An 18,190-nucleotide genomic window follows, 5' to 3' on the forward strand; every position below is an offset into this window, starting at 1 on the left:
AAGGATCTGTCCGCCTTCTGAATTTTCTGATTATTTTCAAACGAAAAACTGTCAAATTTTCTGAGGAATATGCAAAATAAGTTAACTTTTTTTATGAGACCCCCTATTCAGCTCTGGGACCCGAAACATTGATCTGTCGGCCCAGCCTAGTTGACGGCCTGAATTAATAATATCTGAATATCTATCTATATATATATAATCCGGCTTCTATAAATATCGGCCAATTAGAATTGTTTTGCAAAAGAGAAAACGTTAAACATAATGAAAATGATCACTGAAAAAATGAATGGAAAAACAATTAAATTGTTTGATGCTGAAATTTTTTTCAGGGGTGGGGGAGGGGGGGGGGAAAGATGGCCCACGGTCTTCATTTCCTCTGCCCAAGGGGGTCTGGGGAATTTTTAGCTTTTACACAGAGAAATTCATTGAAGCATTGTTAAGAGGGTTGGTGCACGCAAATCTTCCAAAACACACATTTTCGATTTTTTCAATTTTAAATACTATGAAATTTTCTGCCTCTCAACAGAAACTTGAGCACAGCGCGTTCAAGTTTCTGGTTTTCAACCGGTGCTCCGTGTGCACTTCCCAGGGGCTCCGCGGCCACTCAAGAATAATAAAATAAATCAATAAATTTGATAAACAAACAAAAAAAGAGGCCCAAAGGGCACCGCCATATAAATAATATACTAAAAAGGGCTCCTCGTGCTAAGCAGGGCTCCACCATAGAAATTATTCACTGAAAAGGGCTCCGCGAGACAGAAAAGTTTGAGAGCCGCTGTTCTACTGTATTCATTCCACTCATTTGTAACGTAATAACGTTTTTTTTGACGAAATAGTCTTTAATGCACTGCGATTTGTTGTTGCCCATTATTTTCCCACGCCCTTTTGAAATTTCAAGTGATTTCGCAAATAATTACGTATTATTTCACGTCTCGCAAGAATCGATAATATACCGTATGTCAGATTCTTATTTCTCGTATTTTCTTCGACGGATACATGGGATATACTGATGCCTTAGCTGTTTCATTTTAGAAAATCACCAACTTTGAAAAGCCGCACGAGTCGACTCTTTTTCATTTCAAACAACGAAAGAACAATAAACAAAAATTTAAAGAAAAAACCACCAATTTTTTAATTTATTAATTTATTTCGCATGTCGTCGCCTGAGAGTCAAAGAAATAAATCTCAGAAAAAAAAATAGAAAAAAAAGTTTCGAGCGGAATTTTTGAATTTTCAGCGATGAAAAATGTGGCTCGTCGGTCTGTGTGCGTTTTTGCGCGCAATCAATTTCGGTACGTCATCTAGTAGCCGTTAGTACGTAGTCCTTAATTTCTTTTTAGTAAACGCCTTCTTTCCTTGTTTTTGTCGAACCGTGATGTAAGGTAGTCTAGTCGAGAAAAATCCATTTTTTTCCCCTTCTAATCTCCAAAACGAAAGTCTTTTGGAGAAACTTGGTCATAGGGACGAATGAGCGCGCAAACAATCATTTGTCGCACATCCTCTGGAACACGAGAGTGAATTCTGTAACTTGGTGATATCCTTCTGGCAAATTACACACCTGTAAGAAAGAGTAACAAATTTGAGCTAGCATCAATTTAAAACGGATTGCATCAATTTAAAAAATGGTACTTATGCTACTACTATTACTAAACCAGACATGAACACCTCGTCCACATTCCTCTGCGGAACTTCTAACGAATTGGTACACGTTGGAATGTGTGTGTATGTATAGTGAACCTTCCGTGAAGTTTGTTTCTGTGTAATGCTTGTTATGTACAGTGCTGCCAACTGCAATCAGTTTTTTAAACTATGAGTTTTTTCTCAACTCATAGCGAGTGAAGTGTAACGAATGAATAATTGTAATGTTGTAGGCCTGTTGCTCTCTGCGGCGAGATTTTTTTAACGGGGAGATCGGCTCGTATTCGCCCCTCGAAGTGGGGAACTAGAAGTTACGCTATACTACTTCGTAGCCGATGTGCGGTCGTGTGTGCATCGTGCTGGACTCTCGTCCTCAGGATCCAGGTTCGAACCCCGTTGACGGCACAGTGGTGGTCGGTTGAAGCTGGTTTTCTGCGGTTTTCCAGCTTCGAGGCGCGAATGCGCGGGCCGGTCTCCCATTTGAAAAAGTCTCTCCGCATAGCGCAGGCAGACCTACAACATGAAACTGACAAAACATGAGAATTCAAGCATTTCCATCTTTACTTCAAAAAATGGAAGACAGATGGCGGAATGAAAACGAAACACAAGCGCAACTCGACAACATAAATACGCAAGGGCTATACACACACTCACAACACACATTCGAGCATGTGCCGATTCGTTAGAAATTCCGTAGAGGAATGTGTATGAGGTGATGTACGGTTTAGTAGTAGTAGTATTGGGTTCGTAAACTGTTTGGAAAAGAAGGTGTGATAGTACGTACTCATCTCAAGACAAACAATATTTACAATGGAACCTATAGTAGAAATCCATTCTCTCAGAGTGTCAGAAAAGCGAAAATTAGAAACATGCCCAAGGAATGCCTAATGTTTAATTCGCAGAAAACTATGTTCGCCGGCTAGAGTTAGTGAAGTGGATGCTCCAGTACATGGATGCATAATGCACAACCTTTACAGTTCGAGGGCCAGATATGCGGTGCTTCTGCTACTCGCGGCAGTACATATAGGTTCATTCACTTCCACATATTGGTGGTGACCATACGACCCGTATTTTACGGGACGTTCCCGTAATTTTGGCCAAATTGACCTTTTTTTTTATAAAATGTCCCGTTTTTTCTTCTCTCATTTCCAGCAGCGTTTAATTTCATTTTTTGATTTTTTGAAATCAAGAAATAAGGTTATTTTTATGAAACAAACTATGTTATGATTCAAATTATAATTATTTACAGTCATGACAAATATATTCATCGCACATATATTTGTCAAACAAACTTTTTTTGGAGGATTACATTTTGACTCTCTGTGGTAATAATACACATTTTTTTTTTCAAATTTTTAACGATTTTTTCAGCAGTTTTAACGATAGTTGGGACCATTACTTGCCTTTGACAATTTTTTGACTGTAATCGGCACCTTTACTTGCCTGTGGCAACATTTTCAGCCTTTTGCTTCTAACAATTTTTTGGCTGTAAATGGTAGTAGTATATACATGATCATATCTAAGAGTTGATAAAATTACAGCTTATATAAACTTAAAGTTTGTTTATTATGATTAATAAAACGGGGGTATAATCATATCTAGGAGGCTACATTACCATACCATTCATGTATATGCTACTAATGGCTACTTTTCAAATCTCCCCGCCCTTATCTGTCTTAAATACCAGCAGAGATTTGCCTTGACCATGGCAGATATCCTTGGTGATTGGCTGGTGTGACCTGACTGATGCAGCGTACAGTGTCTTCCTGGAGGAAATGCTTCCTAGATTGTTGCAGCCTGTTCCATTCACCACTCAAGAGGGACACGTGGCTTTAGCACCTGTAGAAAATCTCGTCGCAAGAATTTTTCTTGCAGCGAACAAGATCAATGCGACACCTGGAGTTTACAAGAGGGTGCACCAGCCTTTCATTCGCCGATGTGAAGACACCCTGTAGGAATTTTGTATTTGACCGCTCGCTTCATTACATATTACGATGCCAAGATATTTTTTTTAGCATTTCTTTTGGCTTAATTGATGACATTTTCACTCACCTGCTGTCCATCAGGAAACATGCTTCGAGACACCGTTCGGAACTTGTAGCTGCTCTTGAAATATGAGCCAACTGGTAAAGTCCACGAGTTCATCTGATTGAAACGAAACACGATAAAGGTGTACATGTTTTATGTAAAAATTTTATAAATCTGTAATTACACAAATAAAACAAAAATACAGTCCACGCAGCTTAATTTGATCACATCGGGACTCTGGTCTCTGATGTCAATAACCGAATGATTATACCCGAAAGAAGTCCCATATGCAAGTTCTGTGACCATACATCCAGCTTGGTTGAACGGGACGTATGGAAAATGAGTATTGATAAAACGGGACAACTGTTTTTCTCTCCCCACATAAATTGGTTGCAAAATATTCAAATATAAATACAAAAAAGGCCACAACAGGCAAAATGACAAACGAGGTGGCTGAGAAAAAGATGCCCACAATAAATATGGATGTCATATAATATTTCTAAAATACAAGAATCCAATTAAAAATACAATTATGAAAACTAAAAACTATGTGAACATGATAAAATATAATACGATGTCTATAAAAATATTTATGATTGTCTCATTCTAAGTATGGATAGCTTCTCGATTTACCCCAACATGTTCATCGTATTTCTTTTTCAATTGCGTTAGAATTTACTCCCTTCCGGAGGAAAGCTATTCCATTTATTCACAACCCTATTAGAAAAAAACTCCCTGCGTCACCACAACCTAGAATTGTCCCTTACCAATGGATAATAGTGTCCCCTTGTCGAAGCATTCGATTGATGGCGTGTTAATAATTTATGTTCCATCTTATCCATCCCGTTGAAAATTTTGAACAGTTTGATCATATCCCCCGACACCTGCGTTCTTCCAATGTAAACATATTCAAGTCTTTCTTTTCAGAACTCAAGTCCCGTGTGCCACAAAGGCCACTCGTAGCTCGTCTCTGCATCCCTTCAACGAAGTCTATGTTCCTTTGTAGGTATGGTATCTAAAACCTTCCGGTATACTCCGGTCCAGGACGAACTAATCCTCAGAAAAGCGTAACCTTGTTGACCACCGCTGATCAATGTTGAGACAACCCAAGCCGCTCGTCAATGAGAATTCTCAAATGAGTGACCTAGTTGAATCCGGTATAGTGATATCATCTAACTCGTAACTGAAACGGGGGTTGTTCGAACCAAAATGAGCAACCATGCACTTGTCAACGCTAAACGTCATGCTCCATTCGTTTTCCCATGCTGCAATCCTGCTTAAGTTGGTCTGGAGCAACTCTCAATCACTTTGATTCCTGACTACCCCATTAGCTTAGCTTCACGTCATCTGCGAATTTGCTAACAATCCCACCGATATCCTGATCTAGTTTATCGACAAAAAAGGGAAAAAAGGTATGGGGGGGGGGGCAAGGACACTTCCTAGAGGGACCACACTTGTGACACCTGCCCTATCATAGAATTCCCCGTTCACCACAACCCGTTGTGACGTATCTGTTAACCACGATTCTATCCAATTCACACGTTACCCCTCAATCCCAATTTCGTGTTAACGCATCAAGAGTTTACGATGTTGGACCCGATCGAATGCCTTCTGGAAATCAAGGTAAACAACATCTGCATTTTTGCCTTTATCCAAAGCTTTAGTCACGTGATCATAGAAGCAAAGGAGATTGGTTACACATGGCTTCCCCTTTCTGAACCCATCGAACATCGTCCATTTTTTCTGCATTGTATTTAAAAAATTGGACGCTTTTTTCCCCTTTGAGTATTCTGCATTTTTACTCAACCCATTGTGAGGCATTAGAATGGAACTGTCTATAATGCCCGTTTTTATATCACGAACTACGATACTTTTTTTAAATGTGTTCGATACATTTCACAGATCCCTTGAGAAAATCTCTTTGAAAAAGAAATTTGAGACTGGTTAACTGAAAGAAACTGATCAAGAACTGAAGGAAAAGGCTTTTTTTTCGTCAGACGTTTTCCTTCACCATAAGAAGTGACATTGCAGAAGCAGCTCCACACGGACATGGATCACAGCGAATACGACGGACTGATCGCAACATTAAGTATGGAAATGTTTGTCGACAAAGGGGGACACCTTCAGCCTCTTACATAGTCTTACAGCCTGATAACAATAACTTACAGGGGAAGAAAAATAAGTCTGGTTAAACCTTAGGTTCCGAATGTGCAAAAAAAACTTTCGACGGATAAAAATATAACATTATCCGAAGTGCCGATAACTACAAACGAATTTTTGCCCACGTTATGGTATTGGTCCGTTCTGTTCTTTGCAAAAGTGATAACAGCTCTCAAATGATAACATTATCCGTGATTATAATAAGCGGCGTTGACTGTACCAGCAAAATATGCATTAGGTGTAGGCTTAATTGATAACTGTATTTATTTTTTAGAAGTTCTATATAATTAAAAAAAAAATTAAATATTTTTTACATGATGAATGCATAATTTTTCAAACTATCACGAGCCGCATCAGATGACTTTGAAGGCCACATTTGGTCTGTGGACCGACCATGGGTTGCCAGATATGCGGATTTTCTACCGCTCGTGGTCCAAGATCATATGATCCGTATTTTATGGAATATTACTATAACTTTGGTCATCCCAACTTTTTAATAAAATGTCCCGTTTTCCCCCTTATTTTCAACAAGGCTTGATTGAATTTTTTAAATTAACAATTGAAATTACTTTCATGACTTATAAATTATATTATTATTGCTTCATTATTATTAATTATAATCAGATAAATATATTCATCTTATCTGTTTGTCCAACATTTATGTTTTGACTTAAAGTAAATTTTCCGTCTTCGTCAATTTTTCAGCAATTGTAGTGATAACTGTCAACTAACTTGCTTTCGACAATTTTTTTTTGGCTGTTATTGGCAATATTACTCAACTTGGACAATTTTTTTGATTGTTAGTAGCAACTTTATTTACCTTTGACAAATTTTTCGGCCGTGATTGGCAACTTCACTTGCCTTGACAACTTTTTTGGCGGCATCCTACATTTTTATGAAAGATATTTGTTCAGCAAAGGTATTTATCGTGTTGTGTGTATTGATACTTTTCTACCGGAATCACTTTAGAGGGCCGGACGGAACCCCTTGATGGGCCTCATTTGGTCCGCTGACCTGAGGTTGTCTATTGGTTCTAGATTGGACAGATTCTAGATTTATGTTAGTTTTAGATTATGTTAATTTATTATTTATTCTAGATTAAGTTCTAGATTTATGCTATGACTAGGTAGTCAATCCACGTGTCTGAATGATGCTTTGAGCTTTTCCAACAAATTTTCAGTTTGCGTTTGGGATTGGCTTTGTCATTCTGGAATTTTCTTCAAATGGAGAAATTGTCTACTGATGGATGCAATACAGAGGACAAATGCTTTAATAAAACTTAGCAACGGTTTCAGCAATTGATCAATGAAAAGTACAGGGTGATCCAGAATTCAGTTAGCATTTGAAAGATCAATAATTCGCGAAATAACGTACGTGAAAGGATAAAAATGGACACATATGCTGGAAACGACATGGGTTTTCATTGTTTAACCTTAAAATATTTACAGAAACAGCCAAGAGATGACGCTAGACATACTTTTAATCTACGTTAATTAATATGTAAATTAATCTAAACTAACAGATGCATTGTCATACGATTTTGTTATCAAACGAAATGTCATCTGTTGGCCATTTTTGTAACTTTTTTTAGGTTTCAATAAAACTTCCACGTCGTTTCCAGTACATAAGTTTTTATCCTTTTTAAGACAATATTCTGTAAATTTCTAAACTTTCAAATGCCAAGTGACTTTTCGATCATCTTAGACTTAAATTATAATGTATCATGATAATTACGACAATAAATTTATTTGTCCAAAACAATAATTGCAATTAATTTCTTCCTTGAAATGAATTACGACCACTGTTTTCAGTGGCGTTTCATTTCACGCCATTGGCCATTTTCAGGGATCACAGAGATAATTAGCACAACTTCGCTTATCACCGGCAACTTTTGTGATGTCAACTGGCGATATCCAGTATTTAGGGGGATCACAATTTACCGCATATTTCTCGAGAAAATTTGGGCAGCCTAGTGAACAGTCATTTTAATGACAATACGTATCATATCGTCCTATTTCAAATTGGAAAATAACCCCGAGATATGATGTGGATATTCGCAATCGAGAGATATTAAAATACAGTAATACAAAAATAAATATAGAGAAATTTATATTTGAAGGATTTTTTGGGACGAATAACGGTGTATATATGCCATTTTTTCAAACATTACAGGAGACGCGATTAAAGTTATCTCTGAAAAGTGTTTTTTTTCCCTCCTGAGAGTAACAAGGAGTTTTTCCGTCTGGGATGGTAACTGAGACACAACGGTAACAAGATCTTTGGTTCCAATTACAGAAATCACGATTGCAGCTGTTTAAAATGACAGAGCAACGAAATATGTGGGTTTCTGCAGGAAGTAACTTGAAGAACCTGTAACGGAAGATATACGGCACATTATTCAGTAAAAAAACCGATTTCACAAAAATGTAACATAGACCGTTATTCGTCCGAACCCTTCATTTCTCGGCAGTTAGTTCATTTAAAATCGTTTATGAGTACGTAGTAACAGCTCACTATTAGACTTTTGCCATTGTTCGGGGCTGGAAGGTCTCTTGTGGCGGTATTCTCTGGACACGAGAAGAATTCTCCGGTTGTACAAAGGTCCGATATTAGTTCGTTTTCTGAGCTGTAAAGTTCAACAAACAACATTTGAAAATTAGTGAGGAAACCAGACGGTTATTTATCTCTTTCAGACCCTGTACTCACGTGGGGTTTGTTTTTTTTCGCTTTAGATATTCTTTTTTTTCTTACCTCAGGGAATTCAGCCCTGACTCCAAAGATCATGTGCCTTTGATTGATCATTGAAGTCAGGGCTGAACTTCATGAAGTTAAGAAAGAATATCCGCAGTGAGAAAAAACTATGTTCAAGTTTGTAATTACTGGGTCTGAAAGGGGTTATAATATCTTATTTGCAGAAAAACAATCAGTTTAAACCTGGATCGTGAATATTTCAATATACATGGAAAATACGTGGTCAAAACTCCATTTTACCATTTTTTTTCTCATTTTGGAAAGTAGAAAGTTAGTGTCATTTCATATAAAAATGCGGCTATATAAGTGCAATACTTTTTTACCTAGAAGGAGTTGATTCCTCGTCTGCGTCATTTTTTGAGAGCTGCTGAAATTTTACGTGTTCAGAGATTTATAAAATTCACATCAAATTTAATAAATGAAATAAAGTTCATGGTTAAAAACAATTCACCTTTACTAAGCAAGATTTCATCTGTTTACAAATAACATTAAAATCAAGGCAAACTGTATATTTCCCCCCTTAATCAATCATTTTAGTCTATTAAAAAAATCAACTAAACGCCGGTTGGTAAGAAGCCAATAAGTTCCACTCAGAATTTTTTGTCTTTCAAAAAAATCAAAGTCGTCTTTAATGGGTTAATTAATTAATTTAAGGTTCAATTAAAAATATGCTAATAGTACATTAGCGGAGATAGGGAGGAATTGCCCCCCCCCCCTTCAGCTCAATGTCGGGGGCCGACTGGTCTAATGTATATGCGTATTAGAGATGGGCAAAGTCATTCTTTTTACGGAACTGTTTCTTTTGAGATAGATCTTTTTATTGAACTAGTTCAAGTGAACTACATAGTTCATTTTGAATGTGTGAAGCTACCAATAAATCAAAATTTAACTGCCTACGAAAATCGAATGGTCTCCGCTCTTTGGGAATAAACCTAGTGCCCTTTCCATTTCTAAGAACAGATTTTTTTTTTTTTTTACGGCAGGTATAATATTTTGAGGATTGGCCGAGTGCTTCTTATTTTCATCCAAGTCTTTCATCTGGGAAGTGAGCACCGATAAAGATGGGTTTATTCCTATTGTCATCAAGGGCGTTTAACTGCTTCTTACCTGGTAAGGTCTGGGAAAAAAACCAATTCTTATTTGATAGTTCACTGAAATTAATTATTATGAGACGAGAGAGAGACAAAAAAATGTATGGATCAAGTTAAGGTGTAAAAAAACAACAACACTGTTTTGTGAACAAACATTTATTAAAAATGATGTTATGATAACATGAATTTTACACTTACATCACTAATTGCTAAAATGATTTACACTATTTTACACTTTCAAACTGTTTAAGAATTATATTGGACAAAAATTATTGTAGTTTTAGTTAGCCTGTTAGTTTGTAATACCTATTTCTTTTCTCAGTCATTATTTGACCCGCTTTAGAAGAAATGCTTTCACAAGGATCTGAGCTGGATGGCGTGCAAAGCCTTCTCATTGTATTTTGTACAAATGGGGGTAATATTAACTTTCTTTGATCCCACAAAAGTAAAGGGTCAGACAGCCTAGATAAAAGTGGTTCAGATAAGTATGTATCTATTTCCACACGATACTTGCCGCTTTAGAGCTTTGTCTTGCCGTTCGAGCTGTTTCTTCATCGAATTTCGCCCAAATCTTCGACGAGGGAGTAAAGAACTAAAGAACGATAGATGTAAAGGTCACATATTATGTGACCTTTACATAAGTTTTTTCTGGAAATCGGAAAATAAGTCTCTGCTGAAATGGTTTACGCTTTATAGGAGGTGTACGGGTTGACTACTACTTATCTTAAAATTATACTAACTGTATACTAAATTTTAGCCTCACCTGAAACGGATGGTGACATTTGACAGCGAGAAATGTCGAGACAGGAACAAATTGCAAGTCCACCGGACCTTATAGGAATCGTCGATCTCTTCTTTGCACCATTTCAACGTTAGCGTCGTGTTGAGTTCTTCCAGAAGGATACCCGTTAGAAAAGAGGCACCTACAAAATATCAAGTAAAGAAAGAAATCACATCCTCGTAACTGTTAGAAGATCAAGTGAAAATAGACTTGAGCGAATGTAAATAAACAATACTAACAGCAAAACTGAGTTTAGAGTTTCCGTCCCACTTATTACTATTTTGAATATAAGTTTCAAAAGAGAGTCATTGTTGTTGAAAATGGTGCGTTACAACAACACGAATTGACTTACGGGGAGTTAAGAAAAAAATTCCTAACTTTAACCCCTTCACGGACGAAATATTTCGTGCGAACGCTAGTGGGATAAATTCAATCCAGTTCTCTGTGTTTTCCCTCTTCTCTCCTCACCATCGCGAATCTTTCTTGTAACCCTATGAAGTTGTTTTTTTTCTTCCTCGTTCTTTCTAAGTTAGTGATTCCTCCCCCCATATATAATGTATCTTTCTACTACAGTCAAATCCCGTTTTAACGAATACCGTTATACCGAAAATCTCGTTTCAACGAACACTTTTGTAATCCCCAAATAAGTTTACTTAGGAACAATGCAAAAAAAACCTGGAATTCCTTTATAACGAAATTTCGTTGTAATGAAGTGATTTGTCCGGTCTCTTGGAGTTCGTTATAACGGGATTCGACTGCATATATATATGTAAGAGTGAAAGGGGGGGGGGTTGGGGGTGTAGTCCAGGTCGAAAAGATACTTGCCCAAAGTACCAAAGTATGTTTATAGGTGTCGCGAGTTCGATAGCAGGTTCGTCCTTGTCAGAATCTTTCCTGATACAGGGGTACAGAACCGGTGACATGACCACAGAAAAAGATTGCTACCGCAGGGAGTCTTCCGCCCAGTGGTTAGCGCACCAACGTCTGGATGAGTATACAAACAAAAGGCTGCCGTTCGAAATCGGCAATAAATTGTAGGGCCCGGTCTAATTATCTCGTGTGCAGAAAATGACCATAGTGCGACAAAAATGATCAAGAGTGAATGAGAGGACATATGAGGGTTGAGGGCGAAAAGAGAAATCTACAGTATACAGTCAAACCTCGTTAATGAGTCACTCTTGGGAGAGCAAAAATATGACTTGATATGCGGAGTGACTCATTAAACGGAGTAATCCATAGCTGTGCCATTTCCTGCCCGAAGAAAATAGGGACTTCCAAAAAGTGATCCGGTAAGCGGGGTGAGGTGTTAACCGGGTGACGCACTAACGAGGTTTGACTGTACTTTCTCTTGTCCCCTTATCTATTGCTGTATTTGTTTTTTCTTCTATATATTTTTTTCTCTCCCCCTTCTTCTTCCTTTTCTTAAAGCGCGGTAAGTTTAGGATAAGGTTACCAGATTTATCACCGATACGTCAAATATATATCATCCAAATTTGTTGCCAAAATCCTGTAAGTGAAGGGATTAAAATAAAATTTCTTCGAAACAGTGACATGAATGTAACCAATTTCGTAACTCTGAATAGATAGTGTTGTGCTAATTTCAGGTCTGTCCATGAAAGAAAAAAAATAAGCAACTTTCTTTATTTTTCTACTGTTTCGAGGTTATGCCATTTCAAAGTCGGGAGTCGTTTTTGAGATATCCTGTAAATACAGTCAAACTCTGCTGCAGTGGGCACGAATTTTTGTAATTGACCTCGAGACATGACGAACGTAATTTTTGGTCCCGTCCTATTGTATAATCTGTTATTTGATTTTGATATATAGAGCCAGATTTTAGGCTTCCTGCAGTAAACCGTAAGCCATAATTGGTGATTCGGGGTTCCGATTGGTAGTATTAACCCATCAAACCCCCCTTCATCATTACTCCACCGATTGTCCTGCAGTAATCATGATTTATTCAAATTGTCCTTTATTAATTAAAATATATACAGGGTGTCCCATAAATTCGTAAATACCCTAAAAAATTCATAAAAATTGAAGGCATTGGTATAGCGGAATGCGGTTTGTGAAAAAGTTATTCTCACGAAGGGGATATATATATATATATACAGTATATACACTCGCTTCCAAAAGTTTAGCACGCGATGACTTGTATAGCATTACGACACCACTTTAATCATGCCTCTGTAGAGTGCACCGTTAGTGGAACACAAACGCGTTGTGCTCGCGCATACAGTCCCTTCACGTGGAGCCGTCGGCGCTCAGTACCAGTAGATAGTGTCATACCGAGTGATATGGCAACCTTGGAAGTAACAGTGAAGGTCGCTCGTCGATTTTCGCTTAGCTACTATAGCAATATACCGGTTACGAAACCAGCTGATCGGAGACATGGGTATAGTCAACCGGATTACCATCAGTGCCATCTTAAGGAATGGGCCTACCCGGGCACGGCCCGGGGGCCTCAAGAGAAGAAGGGGCCTCACAAAAATGAGATCTGGTTGAAGTTTTCAAGAATCTGCCTCGTAGAGCCTCAGAAAAATCACTTGGCCCGGGAGCCTATGATGCTCTTAAGACGGCCCTGGTTACCATCCCCATCTAGTATATTGCTATAGTACCCAAGTGGAATCTACGGGTGACTTTCACCACTGTTACATCCATTGTTGCAGCATCACTTGGTAAGACAATATTTGCCATTACTGTGCGCCGAAAACTCCACATGAAGGGACTATGCGCCCGAGTACCACGCATTTGTGTTCCCATTAACCGTCCAATCCAGAAGGACACGGTTAAAGTGGTGTCGTTATGTTATATAAGTCGTCGCGTGCTTAACTTTTGGAAGCAAGTGTGTGTTGTGTATTATTTATTTACTTTAGTATTCATTTATTTGCAGAAAAAGGTTAGTTCAAATTCTTATGGATAGAGGGCGCTGCATACAAAACGAATCAGGAATGATTGAACCTGAACCTTTCTTCAATATCTTCTATTTGTGAACCGTTCACAAAGATTCAGCCGACGATTTGTGTGCAACATGTGTGTGATTTGTGTAAAACACCTTCATCAATAGTTCTTAATCCACCAATGAGAGCCTTAATCACCATCGCAACAAGAACCTTATGTGTCATCAACAGGAAAATTCAGAAATGAACTGTTAATCATATACCTGGCATTTTATAGGACTTGGACTCTGATTTGCATTCGTGCAACGCACCTTATCGACAAAAATCCGAACAATTTTTTTTCTGCCCTGTCATTTGATTGATCCGTAAATATTCTGCGGGACATTTCATCGAAGTGAAAACGTGCCGTGGGTCACTTGAGTGATCTGAAACAGCGCCCCAGGATAGTTAAATCACGAGGAACTGTACCGCGGGTCATTTAAGGGATCTATAAATGTGACCCAGGTCCCTTGAGTGATCTGTAAATGTGCTGCGGGTCACTTAAGTGATCTGGGAATGTGCGGATTACTTGAGTGAGGTAGAACTCAGTCAAGTAATTGAGTAGGCATCGCGGGGCAACTTAAATAATCTGGTCATATGCTGCTTAGTTAATTTTTACAAATTTAGTTCCGAGGTCGCTGGCTACGTCAGATGACTCCGAGGGCCACATTTGGGCCGCGGGTCATGAGCTGAGCATTTGTAATCGGTTCCCCTTACCTTTTTCGACGTCGGTCTTTTGCGAGTCTCTGGCCGAAAAGGTCCTCTTGCGTATTCTTTTGAGTTGAAGGAGATTGTGGTTTGTGAGCGTTTCCGCGTCGTCGTGGCTCTCTTTCTGCCCGAGAGGCTTGGACGCCGTCCACCCCTTGTCGGTGTCCGTCAACTTCTCATTCAACGCCAAGTTTTCATCGTGACCGACGACGTCGTTGTCGAACTCTCGATGCTCGAGATTCGCTTTCATTACTGAATAAACACACACACACACTCATGAATATCGGCAGCAAAGGTGGAATTTGTTAAAAATGAATTAATTTACTTATCTCACACACTAATAGAAGGACAATTGAAAGAATGGTTGAATTGAAGCTTCAGGGCTTGTTTCGGATAAAGTAATCAATCGGTTGTTATCAGAGGCGAATTTATGGTTTTCCCTTGGTCTTTGGCACGCTATATAAGTTTTACCGCCTCTTTACCCATCTAGTCTAATTTTCTTGACTACTCATTCTTCAAATTCGTCGCCTGGCACTATAGCCTGCTCAGCGCCCCCCTCCCCACTCCGTAAATATATCCCTCTCTTCTGGTGGCTCACATGCTTTCACATTCACTAGGTCACTTTTTCGGTCACTGACGAGGTTCCTAGCTCTCTAGGTCACTCCAATGCAAACACATTCTCTACGTCATTATTTCCATTACTCATCGACCTGGCACCTTGCTCTTTTGGCCACTCACATGCTTGCACATTTTTTTTGTTACGCCCATACTTAACAAGCTTCAGGGATAGCTCTTTCGGTCACTAACTGACGTGATTCCTTACTCCTTAGGTCACTATTTTGATCGCTTATTGCCCTGTCCCTTTCATCTCTAGGTCACTAACATGCCTAAATATTGTTTTTTTCATTCATATGCATTCACAATTTTTAGGTTAGTCTTTTGGTCACTCACGCCTTTATACTGAACAAACACACACGCACTCGTGAATATCAACAGCAATGATGGAATTTGTTAAAATAAATTAATTTACTTAACACACAAATAAAGGACAATTGAAACAATGGCCATCTTATCTGCTTCAGGGTTTTTTTCGGATAAAGTTAAGGTCACTCACATGTTTCCACATTGTTTTAGTCACTCGGGGGCTTGCACACTCTTGGTCACTCACATGTTTACACTCTTTTGGTCACTCACTGAACCAACCGCTTTGCCACCACTGAGTTGACACTGAGTTGACCACTCACTTGTCAACCGCTTTCTATTTAGAGGCTTATTTATGGTTTAAATTGTCTGGTCAAAATTGGAGCATTCTTCTGGCCACTCCCATGCCCAAACACTCCCCAGGCTACTCTTTTGGTCACTCGGTGACTTGTCCCTCACTCTCTAGGTCATTCTTTCAATCACTTACACCTCGCTCTTTCGGCCACTTTTTTAGACATTCACACGAATGCTCACTTCTTGGTCGCTCATATGCTTGCACACTACCTAGATTACTCTTGTGGTCGTTCGCATGCTTGCACACTCTCTGGGTCACTCTTTTGGTCGCTTATTGAACTGTCACCCATCTCTCTAGGTAGATGCGAATTTATGTTGCCTTTTTCCATTCTACTCTAATTCCTTTGACTACTCATACCTCAAATTTGCCGCCCTAGGCCTGCTTAGCCTCCCCTTTACATACGCCTTTGGTAATTGTTATTAGACCCCCCCCCCCACCTAGTGATCACCATAAGCGGCAGTACTCCGTTATATTTTTACTCACCCGAAGAAAGCATAGTCGTTCCACCTCTTTTGGCGTCGACGTGCGACAGGTGTCGATGATTCTGGTGATGGTCCCCAGGCACTAGGGTGACTTCGCGGTCGATGCCTTCGAGATTCGAGCTGCTGCAGCAATAGACGCGGCAATCGTCGACGCACACCCCGGGTGACGGGAGGCCGAAGACCAACTCATCAGGAACTTTTGTATGACTCTGTCCGGACGGACGATATTGACTCGCAGTGGTAGTAGGAACGTTCGCCGCTGCGCCAGAAGAGAGCGGATTTCTGTGAACTTGCGAAGGGCACGAGAGAAAAACAAAACATTTCATCATTGACGCGAATACACGTCCAAGAAAAAAGTAAATGAACAAACTAAGCAAGAACAGTTTTAACCCTTTGGATCAAGAAGCAATGGTACTTCTTTGCTACCACAATACAACAACCCACCTACGATTAAAGAAGGCCCCTGTGAATTCGGCTTCTCAGCAGAACTCATAAGCAGTACAAAAAGCACACTAAGGAACAAACATCCAGGGGCCTTCCTCACCGCGCAGGAAGTGCTATATAAAGTGCGAACTGTGCCAACAAAGTGCCGAAAAAACCTCTGTTAAAGGACCTCTGCTAAAACTCTGCTTAGGACCGCTAAAGGTTAAACGTAAAAAAATTCCAAGATAAATATAAGTAATTACCCGACATCGTTGTCGCTTTGGAGTAGCCGGGAAAAAAGAGCGTCGCCAACGGTGACGTTGCGCCGTTCGTTATGATCGCCGTAGACGCCCTCTCCATTGGCGATAGTTCGATTTCGCTCGTCGCTACTGGAAAACTATTGAACGATATCGATTCACACAAGCATAATGATAGCATAGAATGTTACAATGCACAAATCACAAATCAATTCAGGAGTGGCTCGAGAAAAAAATCCTCTACCAGTGCATTTTTGGCGTTCCGTAACTACGTTTATTTGGTCGGCAAAGCTTTTTCTTGAACTTTGAACTCTAATTTTGATCCCCTTAATTGCACCGATTAATCAAATTAGTACAGTTAAGGAGATTAATTTTACCAGAAGATCATGGCCCGCTTCTCTGTCTCAATGAAGAGATCTTTTTCAGGTGGTCGAAGAGGACCTGGGCCATGCTGGAAGCTGTGCATGTATGTGTTTGTGAATATAAAGTCTGTTTCTGTGCAATGCTTGTTATTATTAGTGCTGCCCTCCGCCGTCAATTTTTTTAACTATAAGGGGAAGTGTAATGACTGAATAATTGTATCGTTGTAGGCTTGTTGCTGTCTGTGGCGAGACTTTTCAACGGGGAGGAGACCCTTCACTCCCTTAGGGAAGAGCGCAAACCATTTCTAGTTGGTCTCTCTCTGGGCTATCAGCGGTCATGTGTGGTGGCTTCATGCTGATTTTGTCCAATAAGTCATTTATATGATCAAACCAAACTCCGGACGAGTTTCTCAACGATAGGTCGCGTCAGCATTAGCAGACAAGATGTCTGAATTCGGATACGAGGCTCCTGTATAAGTTGAAAGCAAACTCCGCTTTACTCCGGAGGGTATACGATGTAATCTGATGATTGGCCATACCGCGAAGGCAATCTAACAGATGCAACTCGCATCATATCCCAAAATTAACGTGTGCAAACTCTTGGATAAGTGTTGAACACCTTATGTGTTCGAATCATGTGTCAACATTTCATCTCTAAATGTGCATTCAAGACTCTTAGTGTCCCCATTCGCCATATTCTTAAGAATTTTGATTCCTGTCTGCATATTTATGATGACTTAAAAGCTCCCTACAAACATGAAAACATTTCATACTGACGATTATGAAAATTTTTCAAAAGTTTCTCGTTCTCTCAGTGAATCATAATTTTATATTCAGAAAAATCGTTTAGTATCCACATTCGCAATGAAAAGAGTTTGATCCTTATCAGGAGCTCTAAATATCGGCTATTTCTCAGCTCAAATGACACTCGTTTTCTTCGTGAGTAATGCTGTAGTAATAATGATAGCATTGATATAAAACGCATAAATTGAGCCGAAATAAATAAAGTTAAAAGCTAGAACGCAATGAATAGTAGAAGCACATACCTATTCACTGTTATGACTGAAGGATGCGGGATATATGAGATTATCCAATGACGATTCTGCCATTCCATTATATACAGCGTAGCCAAAGCCACTAGACTATTATGGGTAAAAAAAGGAAAAAAAAGAGTTGAAAAGAAGCTGTGATGATTTTTTTGAGTTAAGAAGCACCAATTCAACCCATTTATAGTGAAACCTGTGTAAGACGGACACTGTATGAGACGGAAACCTGTCTTAAACGGAATCAAAATATA

General features: G+C 39.2%; 1 protein-coding gene across 3 annotated transcripts in view; it reads right to left on the reverse strand.

Moving 5' to 3' along the window:
* Window positions 1-1,150: 1,150 nt before the first annotated feature.
* Window positions 1,151-18,190, reverse strand: part of LOC149083024 (myelin regulatory factor-like) — a 112,657-nt gene continuing 95,617 nt past the window's right edge. For 2 of the 3 annotated variants that reach the window (XM_089236122.1, XM_089236121.1), the window contains exons 17-24: window positions 17,940-18,035; window positions 16,538-16,671; window positions 15,853-16,140; window positions 14,103-14,345; window positions 10,432-10,591; window positions 8,341-8,452; window positions 3,691-3,783; window positions 1,151-1,558 (exon numbers count right to left, since the gene is read on the reverse strand). In XM_089236122.1, the coding sequence (XP_089092248.1) occupies window positions 1,484-1,558; window positions 3,691-3,783; window positions 8,341-8,452; window positions 10,432-10,591; window positions 14,103-14,345; window positions 15,853-16,140; window positions 16,538-16,671; window positions 17,940-18,035 (1,201 nt within the window). In that variant the 3' untranslated portion in view covers window positions 1,151-1,483. The remainder of the gene's footprint in view (window positions 1,559-3,690; window positions 3,784-8,340; window positions 8,453-10,431; window positions 10,592-14,102; window positions 14,346-15,852; window positions 16,141-16,537; window positions 16,672-17,939; window positions 18,036-18,190) is intronic. The other variant, XM_089236123.1, reaches the window with a different exon arrangement.

This window comes from Pholcus phalangioides, unplaced genomic scaffold (genome assembly GCF_987345545.1).
Source record: "Pholcus phalangioides strain wild (caught in Gottingen) unplaced genomic scaffold, Ppha-v1.0 ptg000009l_1, whole genome shotgun sequence".
NCBI lineage: Eukaryota > Metazoa > Arthropoda > Arachnida > Araneae > Pholcidae > Pholcus > Pholcus phalangioides.